Source organism: Oryza sativa, chromosome 8 (genome assembly GCF_034140825.1).
Source record: "Oryza sativa Japonica Group chromosome 8, ASM3414082v1".
Lineage (NCBI taxonomy): Eukaryota > Viridiplantae > Streptophyta > Magnoliopsida > Poales > Poaceae > Oryza > Oryza sativa.
The window spans coordinates 16468826-16479467 of record NC_089042.1 but is presented as its reverse complement, the minus strand read 5'-3'; the positions used below and the strand labels follow the sequence as shown (position 1 = coordinate 16479467).

Here is a 10642-nt window from a genome sequence, read left to right as displayed (position 1 = left end):
TACTGCAACCAACAAGATAGAAGACAGCAGAGAGTTAAATCTATCAACGACAGCCGATCGGCAAGATTGCCGATGACATATCGTTCGGGGCCACGCTAATGCAACTCGAGTCAGATCGGCGGAGGCAAATAAAAACTTGGAGATTGTTCGGCATACTCGATCGGCTGTAGATGCCAATAGTACGTAATTCATCCGATGGGACACGCTTAGACCGAGCGACTAGGATAGATCGATGATGACATCAAGACAGTATAAATCGCTCTGTATCTAAACGTGCTCCAAAGTAGGGATTATGAAAGTAGGGATTATGCATGCTGACAGCATAGCCGATAGGATAGACCTAACTGTACCGGCTAGTACTCCGATACCACCTTATGCCAACATACCAGCGCGGATGAAATATAAGAAGCTAAGGAAAATCTAGTGATCGGGAAGCTTGATATATTTCTAAAGGATGGGGATCTTGAGATAAGGGGCGGATTTAAACATTCTAGAACCAGAAAAGGAAGTAAAATGGCTAAAACAGGTAAGATCGGCTGAAACCCCAATACTATCTCTATTAGCAGCCAAAGAGGAGATTAGATGAAACGCCTCAGGATGGTACTTAATAGATCGAACCTAACCGATGCAGCATTAAGCATGAAGAGAAGCATAAGATCTAATCAAACTGATGGAAGCTCATTCGAGATGGTGGATATACCGCATAATCTAGCTCAATATCGAGGCCTAAGCCTATCGGCTGTTTTCGATGATAGAGGCTAGCCGATGAAGCTTAGATAACGAGATCAATCTAGATTATGCGATATATATGATAACTCGGCAACTTGTGTGGACAGGATTAGAGTGTCATAAAGATGTAAGCACTAATCCCGAGAGTGCAAGCCGCCATGACAAGATTTACCTTTTTGTCGAAGATCGAACCTGATGCAGCCCAACTCGAAAGCAAAAACTCATCGAAACAATGAAAGTAAAAGGGTAACGATGCACCGAAGTGTATTGAACTGTCGTCCCTTGATTACATGGGGTCGGGCCATATTTATACCCGAAGTATATGATAGGTCATTGCTGGACACGACTCTTATCTCTAACATAAAATACGAATGAGCCCTCCAGGTGGGCCCTTACCAAAATATCTCTAGGGAAACTAGAAAATGTCCTAATTAATAGATACAATTTCCCTTCTTAGAACTCATATCCTTGTGTGGCAATAGATATGGAGGTCTTCATCTAACTGTTGATGTGAAAAACACGAGGCCTGGGAGATCTGCTTAACTCCAGTGCAGGTCCAAAAATCTTGCTTTTAGGTTCGTGAGCGTGCTAGTTGATTTGATCCTGCAATCAACAAAAAATAAAGACAGGAAAAAAGCGGTTAAATCCATAAATGATAGCCGATCGGCCAGTTGCCGATGACATATCATTCATCTTTGAGCCGATGTCACGTATGGATCGATCGGTAGTCATAAATAAATAAGAACGAATTAAATCTACTCGATCGGCTGTAGATATTAACGATATATAATCCTTATGTCGATATATACTTAAATCAAGTGATTGAGATAGATCGGTCGCCATGCCGAGACAGTATAAATCACTTAGACCGAAATATATACTAACAATGAGATTATGTTTATAGCATAGCCGATCAGATAGATCTAGCATGTATCGGCTAATATTCCGATACCACTCTATATTAAGATATTAAAGCAAGCAAAATATATCAAACAGAAGCCTAACATACTTTGTTGTACTAAGATCATAACATAAAGGGCAGATCTAGCATATCAATTAAGCACATGAAATATGAGGCTAAATCAGGTAAGATCGGCTGAAATCCCGATACTACCCTAATCGGCAACCAAAAAGCAGGCTAGAGGTTGAGATTCTAATCACGACTTATAAGGTCAAACTCAACTGATGCAGCTATAAGAATGAAAAGAAGGACAATATCTAGACAACCAAGCTATTGGATGTTTCATAGAGTGGTGGATACCCTATATATAATCTAAGTCAATGTTGGTATTTAAACCGATCGGCTGCCTTCTAGCAACATATGTTAGCCGATTGAAGGTTAGATAACAATATTGTCTAAGATTATATAGAATATATGATAACTCAACGAATTGCATAAACAAGATTAGAGTATCATAAAGATGAAAGCACTAATCCCGAGAATGCAAGCTGCCATAACAAGTTCTACCTTTAGTTGAAGATCGAAACCGATGCAGCTCAACCCGAAAGCTAGAACTCGTCGAAACAAAACGAAAGTAAAAGGGTGGCGATGCACCGAGATTGTATTGAACGTCTGTTGTTGTATTACATGGGGCTCGGGGTCTATTTATACCCGAGATTACAAAATATGTCTGTGTCGGACACGACTCTTATCTCTAACAAACTCTAAGATACCATAAGTCTTTGCGGCAGACTTTTGCCCAAACTTATCTCTAAGGAAATTATATGAAATATCCTAATTAATAGATACAATTGCCTTTTCAGGACTCAATCCGGTCATGGCAATCCTCATGAAGCACATTAACTCAACCCAACAACGTGTACCACGTCACATTGTCGGCATCGGCTCAATCGGCCAACCTTGTCCGACTCGAACTCTTCCAATCCTGGTCGCAGTCGATTCGGACTTTAGCTAATTCTCGCTCTGTTTCCGTAACGATCTCCATCTTGAATTCCGCTTCGATTCTATCTTCATCTCCGATAAATGAATTACCGATTTGAGCGGCAGCCGATGCTGTTTGTAGTCAGCTTTTACTTTGCTTTCCCGAACGAGCTTTTTCCAAAATCGGCTTCATTTCTAACTTCGAATCCAACCCATGGAGCCACCAAATTTGGTCGTCAACACTGCTCCAAATCACCGGAAGGTCCGGTGAATGCACCAGATTGTCCTGTGTGTATCTAGGTCGGTTATGCGTGGCTTATCTAGTTTAGCTAAGCATTGCGGATAACATGTAGGCATCCTGATATATCTACAAATATTGAGCCATCACTTTCACGATAAAAAACGTGAAATACAATCTATGGTTTTTCATGTTCTCTGTATCGCATTGTAGCTCCAAATCACTCCATCTCTCTTGCGTTCGTGGTCTATTCTATCCTACCCTCTAACGTGCACCGGCAACATAACATGTATCAGATGGGAGAAAGCGAATAAGGTTTTCTTTTGGAAATGTTATATGTAACCGATCACTATTTACCACCACGACTCACCTTTCTCGTTTCTCGGTTGCAACGTGTTGCCGTCACATGCATTGCCACACATCATCCACATGACATCCGTTGCCACGAACGCTTCAAATCAGAACCATATGTAGGGGCGAAGCCAGGGGCCGGGGCGGGAGGAGGCCTGGCCTCCCACAATGACAGACCCCTCCCCCCCTCTTCGTCCTCTCTGAGACATCATAGAATATATACAAATGAAGCTCCCTCTCAGCTGTTTTTTCTTCTTTTTTGCTGAGACATGCAAACTAATTAATGAATCTCCCTCTCAGCCTATAGACTACCAGTACCAGGGGGGCGGGAGGTGGCCTGGCCTCCCCCAATGTTGACAGACCCCAACCCCCTCATGTTCAAATTTTGGCTTCACCACTGACCATCGGCATGTTTCAGTTTTTTGTACGATTGATCTATTCATGTGCAGTTATGTCATATACTCATATACATGTCTAGATCATTTCATATGAAATAGTTCTGAATGTTTAGTGTTATAAATTATTTATTGAATATATTAAACCTATATGTATGGTTATCTTCTCAACATATAGCTTTAATTCTACTTGAAACTTTGATTTGATTTTCCTATTGTGTACCATGTTTTATTTTTTTCAATGGATGTGAATGAGATATCATGGGTACCCGGTCGAGAAGGACTTGAAGATGATCAAGGGGATCTCATCCTGTTTCGGGGTGGCCTCGGGGTTGTTCACACTCTTCGACAAATGCTTTGTCATGCTGATCCAGTGCTCGGAGGACAATCTAGCCGTGGTCTCACGCGTAATACCCTGCATGATCATGGAGTTCCATGTAAATACCTTGGAATTCCACTCCCTGTCAAGAAATTACCTAAGAGGAGCCTTCAGCCGCTCGTCAATGTGGTCCACAATTGTATGTATCAGCTTTGAAGGGCAAGCTCAAGACCATGGTGGGGAGGCTAGGTGCTAGTCCAGTCGGTTCTCTCCTTCAATCCCCAGTGCATCTCTCTATTTCACTCAGGCTACTAGACTAGGTACTAAAGAACATTGACAATAGGCGATGGGCCTTCCTTTGGAAGGGTGCGGATGTAGCCCATGGTGGGTATTATCTTGTGGCATGGCCCAATGTCTATCAGCCCAAGGGGTTCAACGACCTCGACATCATGGAGCTCCGGATCATGCGTTGGGCCATCCACATGGGGTGGGCATGATTATAGTGTGCTAGCAACCCCCGCTAGACCTGATTCACGGTTCAGCTTGAGCCAGGTGTCGCGGACATGTCATGGGCTTCCACCACGATTGTCGTGGGACTGTCGTTGCTCGTTGTTTTGGTTTTACAACTGGCTTGAAGGACAATATAATAGATCCAACTACTTGCTCCAGATTTGTTCCTCATGATCGTTAATCTTCGACGACAGTGGCTACTGCCCTCGGTAACAGCAGCTAGATCAAGGACATGATGGGCGCTCTCATGGTTCATGAAGTTTCCCAGTTCTTGACAGTCTAGCACAACACTCGGCACACGCTCTAGGACTCTATCGCAGACCGATTTATCTAGCATTGGACTGGAGCTGCATACATTGCCTGCTCGACGTACAACACCTTCTTCGCCTGTAGCTTCCCTTCCCATGTGAAGAGCTTATGTGGCACAGTGACAGCCGGTCAAGTGCAAGCTATTTCTTTGGTTTGTGTTCCAGTGTTGATGCTAGATGGCAAACCCGATGCTTTGGTGGGAGATGGATCGCAATGTCATGTGTCCCTTCTGCGCGCAGGAGCCAGAGTCGGCAAGCCACATTATGATGAAGTGTGGATTTGCCAAGTCAGTATGGCACAAGTTGCTTGCTAAGGAAGGCCTGACGAGCCGCTCCTCCGATCGACAATCAGTCCTCCATCTTGGGTGGGAGCCCCTCAGGAAGGGTGTCAACTCTCTTGTCATCATGGTTACCTAGCAGCTTTGGTTGGAGCGGAACTCCTACATCTTCGACGACGTTCTCTCTCATGTAGACACGATGGTGGACAGGATGATGCACGAGGGACAGCTCCAGCCGGAAAGCGAAACCTTCTCTATAGAAGATATTTTGGGCACTTAGTCATCGTGTTTAGCTTACTCCCCCCCCCCCGGCCTTTTCTTTTTTGGAGTCTATTCCGGTTTAGTTAGTCCCTTTTTGGCCTATATTCCTCTAAAATCGCTACGTCGCTTCAAAGTTAAATACTTTTCTTATAAATATCATGGGTGCCACGGGAGCCAAGCCAACCGTGGTCAGATGAGCCAAGCCGCGAGCCGAAAGTGATGAGCCAGCGGAAATGCACGAAGGGGCAAAAGCGTAAAGTTGGCCATCTCTCGCCCACCGCTTCACCTTCACTTTCAGGTGGCTCCTCTCCGGATAAAGCGAAAGCCTTCAGTTCAGCCCCCACCGATCCGCACAGCCGGAGCCCGGGAGAAGTCGAGAAGATCATATACCCACACCTTACTCGCGCCGCGCGCGCCGCCGTCGACGGCAGCCTCCTCCTCCTCTTCTTCCCCCGTGCCGGCGTTCGCGTTGCCTCCTCGATCGCGCCGCGCCGCGCCGCGCGCACTCCAGGCGGGCGAGCTGGTTTGGAGAGGGGGCGAGACGACCTGACTCCGCCCTCGATTGGAATCGAATCCAAGGTATCCCATCCCATCCCATCCATTTCTTCTCTCCCTTTCCCCGACCACCCGACCATCCCGTGAGCGTCGATCGGGAATCCGCCCGGATTTTGATCGGTTTCTTTCTTTCTTTCTATCTTTCTTATCCACTTATCCAGTCTCTAGTGCTCGTGTGTTTATTTGATTCCGGTGAAGGATGAGAGGATGTAGGAGTGATTATGCGTTGGGATATTGCAATTTAGACTCGGTCACATCCACGGTTTGGAAGAAGACAAGGTGATTAAGAATCCGTTATTTATTTGTTTTCTTGTTGACCATGTGGCTAGATTGATGGCGATGGAGGGACCAATCCTGTGTCGTGCAGTGATGCAAGCTAAGCTACCTGTCACGATGATCAGCAACTCACTGACCAAGTCTGGGCAGCTTGGGACCGCATTCCTGGGTTGTGTGTGTAAATACAGGAATATCACTAGACTCATTTCCCCAATCTATCAGCCGGCACAAAAGAACTTTGCTACTGTTTGCGGTAGCTTCAGCTCGTCGTCCGATGGTAATGGATATATGGCTGGAAACTTTAGTGAGAGTGATGAAGATTATGTTAATTCTACTGTGCTAGAAGCAGGTACTTTGCCCCTTGTTTTGCTTCTTTCTATTTGTATTTTGTGCATTAATGCATTGTATTTTTACCAAACTTTATTCAGTTATCACCTTGAACTTTCGTAACCATACGCTCTGTTTTCTTGGTGAAATGAATTGCTTATGGCATCACTAGAGCATTATATCCAAATGACATCTGAATATATTTTTTTCCTTTCATTTCAACTTTAATTTTGTTTGGAGTATAATATTGAAACATCAGTACCAGTAGGATACACTGTTTGTGCACATCTATACATCATATGGATGTTAGTGGTAGTATTATGTTAAGCTGGAACTTGGGATAAAACAGGACATGCATAATTTGGAACAGAGGACTGTAAAAGCCCCATCCCTCGATCACCAACTTGTAGGCCAAAATTGTGATATCCTTATAAGTAAATTTGATCGAGATTAAAACTATAGTATATGTGCTAGTTAATATAATAAAAATTGTATAGTGGACCACCCATTTAATTGACCTATTGCATATAGATGGACCACCTTTACTCTAAATCCTAGCTATGCCACTGTAGGATACATCCTTGTTCCAGTGAGCTGTGCAGAACTTAACATTATGTCTGGCATGTGTTCTACATTTGAAACTAATATATGATGCTCTTTTGTGGAAGTTGTTTGCCATTATCATTTTTCTTTTAAGCATCTCGAGAGGTTAATACCCACCTTGGTTTGTAGAAGTGAATATGTTCTTTCTGGCACTAATTGGTATCTTTTGTACTTTGATAATTCAGTATCATTGTAGAGGTATACACAATCAATCAGAGAGCAAATAGATGTATCTTATTTGCTGGGTTTTTTCTTTATACTTATTACTCCTATTTAACCCAATTTTGTGCTTTAGCATTGAATTGTCATATCATATCGTGTCATGTTGTTCTCATGTAGTGCTGTAGATATCACATATGGGTTTATTGACTAAATATATCCATTTTATAATCTCACTTACATTGAGTTCATTCATAAAAAATAATGAATATCGATGATTGCCCATCAGCTAATCTGTTGATAGCAGTATTCTGGATTTGCTTCTCTCAATAGTTATTTCGACGGTAACCCTTTTTGCTTTTACTCTCCCAGTTGAGGTGAGAAGTGGGGCAGAGGGATATGTAATCAAGATGCGAGATGGGAAAAACTTGAGATGTGTGCACAATAATTCTCAAGGGAGAAATATTCCAGAAAGCGCACCACAACCTGCTATTGTTTTGAGGATTGAAGATGGAAGTGAAACTTTACTTCCAATCATTGTTTGTATGTACAGTTCTTCATTCAATCTAGAAATTTAGTTACAAGTTTTCATTGATTTAATTTTTAATACTATGTACCTTTTTTCAGTGGAAATGCCAAGCGTACTTCTGATGGCTGCTATTCGGAATGTCCACATTGTAATATCTTGTTTTATTACTACAATTTGCTCCTTTTTTTTTGCTTGATGCGATTTATAACCCTTTCTCATTGCAGGCAAGACCAACCATATATCAAGTTGTGAAGGAGATGATTGATAAGATGGGTTATGAGGTAAGGTTACTAGAAATAGTCTATAGTAGTTGTGTTTGGTTACAAATAAGTCAAATTGTACCACTCATTCATTTATTTATTCCTTCCATCATTGTGTTTGATTTTGGTTCCAGGTAAAACTGGTTCGGATAAATAAAAGAATTCAAGAAGCATACTGTGCTGAACTGTTTCTGACGAAGGTACTTATGCAGAGCATTTTTTAAAAAGGAAACTGAACTCAACTTTAGTGTGTACAATACTATCATTAACCATTTTAAACTAGAAACTGCCTATACTGCAGGTAGGTGACCATACAGAAAGTATCACCTTTGATCTAAGACCTTCAGATGCCATAAACATTGCTGTTCGCTGCAAGGTATTATTTTGCCTGTTGAACTTCATTGCTCTCTTTTATGTCTACTGCCATCAGAGGATGAGAGTTTTACCAAGCAGTTCTCTGATTTTGTCTGTCGCTGCCTCTATTCCTGCTTTCTAATATGGTTCTGTTTTTCAGTGTACACCTTTTTTGTTAATGTTTATTTACTTTCTTCTGATGAAGGACCATATTTTTTTTTTCATATTTGCACAGTTTGTGCATAAGATGCTTAATGGTGTCAACTGTCAAGAAACATGCAAACTAGAAGTTTTTAATAGAGTAAATATTTTTTGTGGTTTTGCAAGCCTGGGCAAATATATCAATCTCTTCTGAATTCAGAATCTTTGTATCTCATGAGATCATTTTAATCATACGAGTTGGAATTTAGACCAGTTCTTGCTGCTCACATGATTTAACCGAATCTATCTATGGAAACAAATAATGTATCTATGCTTACACCATTGGCCTTGACATGAACAGGTTCCTATACAAGTCCATAGAAGCCTTGCATACAGTGATGGCATAAGATCAGTCGAGCCAGCAAGAATGGCGATAGCAGCCGGCATGTCTGACGGGTTGTTGTTTACAGAACTTGACAGGTATTGTTATGGAAATCTATTTATGACTGTTGTTGAATTCATGAAAGCACAATGTTGCAGTAGTACTGGAATTCTTTGTTCTACTTTCACTGGTTTGTGCACTGACACTTTTTGTCACCTGAATACAAAAATATGCACTTAACTATAACATAGACGAGAACTGTGGTAGCATATCTTTATGACGTGGTTCAAAGCAATTATTGTACTCCCTCCATTGAGTTATATAAGTCAACAGTTTGATTTCAAAATGTTGAATTTTGTAGATTTTTACCAACATTTAGTCAAATTACAAGAGATGCTGTAGCTTGGCCAACCTTTCCTTTCTCATAGGAATGTTGAGAGCAGAGCAATGAAAATTCAGTGTATAAAAACTGTGCCAATAGATCTGCATTTTAACAGCTTACAATGATGAAAGTACAGTCTTGAAGATTTTTGTTTAAAATCAAAATATGCCTGATAAAAATCATTGGAGGTACTAGCTTGCAAGGGCAAAGAGTTACTAATCAGGTTATACTGGTCTTGCTCTACATTTTGATGCCCTTTCTCCTTAAGGAGATTATGTGCTGACTTACAAATTAAGATTCTGAACTTTATCCATCCACATGTATGTTTATTTTTCTTACAAATGGCACTTTATCAGACCTGATGGGCAGCCATGTGTCGAGGCTCAAGAGTTTGGATTGATCCGGAACATGCTCATTGCAGCTGTTGAAGAGAGATACAAAGATGCTGGTAATTTTATTATCGTGTTGTGGTGTTATTAAGATTCATCGATGCACCTTTTTTTTTTTTTGCGGGGAAGATTCATCAGTGCATTCTGTCTGACAAGGACTAGTGTTGTATCGTATTCGTGAGATCTTTCTAAATGTTAAAGGAACATAATTTGTACTTTGCAAAGGAACAAATCAACTAAACATCACCTAATATGACAACAGCAAGTTGCTGGTGCAAACAATGCTAATCTCATACAGTAATATGCAGAAAAAAAAAGCTAGTGGTTTTGAAAAATTGACATTGTTTTTACAGCAACGTGGAGGGACAAACTGATGCTGCTGAGGTCTAAGCGGAAAAACTGGGCCTGAAAGGTTTGGAGCTCATGCCCTGAATCTGTCCAATTATTCTAATTTTATGGAATTCTGATTATTTACTCACCGTGACAGCGTGGCTCGTCTCAATGGTGTAAATAAAGACGAAGCACTGTTGAATCCCAGAATGCATTCCAGATGACTGATACTGTCTATGTAATTAGATGTATATATTATATGGAACTAAGAACTGGATTATGTAAATTCCGACTGTTTCAGTCTTTCGGAGTAAAGAATAATCTGTGGAAAATCTCTGCATGTTCTTAGTTGGCAAGCTCACCTCCATTTTCACAAGTCTACTATTCCATGAAAATAATATTTGCCAGCTCAATGTCCTCTTTCGGACTTATGTTAAACATGCACAATGTTAGTGTTCCTTTTGCCTGAAATGTTACTGCACTGTACCATTGTTTGACAGCATGCTGGATGCAAGGAAAGACTGCAGAAGGGGAAATCAAGGGGTCGCCGATCATGTATATTATGAGCTCAGTGTGATTCAGAATCAGGGTATTTAGCATTGAGATCTCCTTGATTGTTGCTGAATCTTATGTCACAATTTCTATGACTGTATACACTATCTTGTTGTACAGGACGGCTTTATA

At 41.4% G+C, this 10642-nt stretch overlaps 1 protein-coding gene across 2 annotated transcripts; it reads left to right on the top strand.

Moving 5' to 3' along the window:
* The first annotated feature begins 5463 nt into the window (after positions 1-5463).
* Positions 5464-10417, top strand: LOC4345362 (bifunctional nuclease 2-like). Of its 2 annotated transcripts, none has more exons than NM_001403541.1 (11): positions 5464-5850; positions 6156-6451; positions 7564-7734; positions 7819-7868; positions 7945-8001; positions 8115-8180; positions 8282-8356; positions 8837-8955; positions 9596-9687; positions 9982-10040; positions 10116-10417. In NM_001403541.1, the coding sequence occupies exons 2-10, from the start codon at positions 6160-6162 to the stop codon at positions 10035-10037; spliced, it is 978 nt and encodes a 325-aa protein (NP_001390470.1). In that variant the 5' UTR covers positions 5464-5850; positions 6156-6159; the 3' UTR covers positions 10038-10040; positions 10116-10417. The 2 variants fall into 2 exon arrangements, with proteins under 2 accessions (NP_001390470.1, NP_001390468.1); NM_001403539.1 differs by having other exon boundaries at positions 5592-5850; positions 8264-8356; positions 10116-10314.
* The last annotated feature ends 225 nt before the right edge of the window (positions 10418-10642 follow it).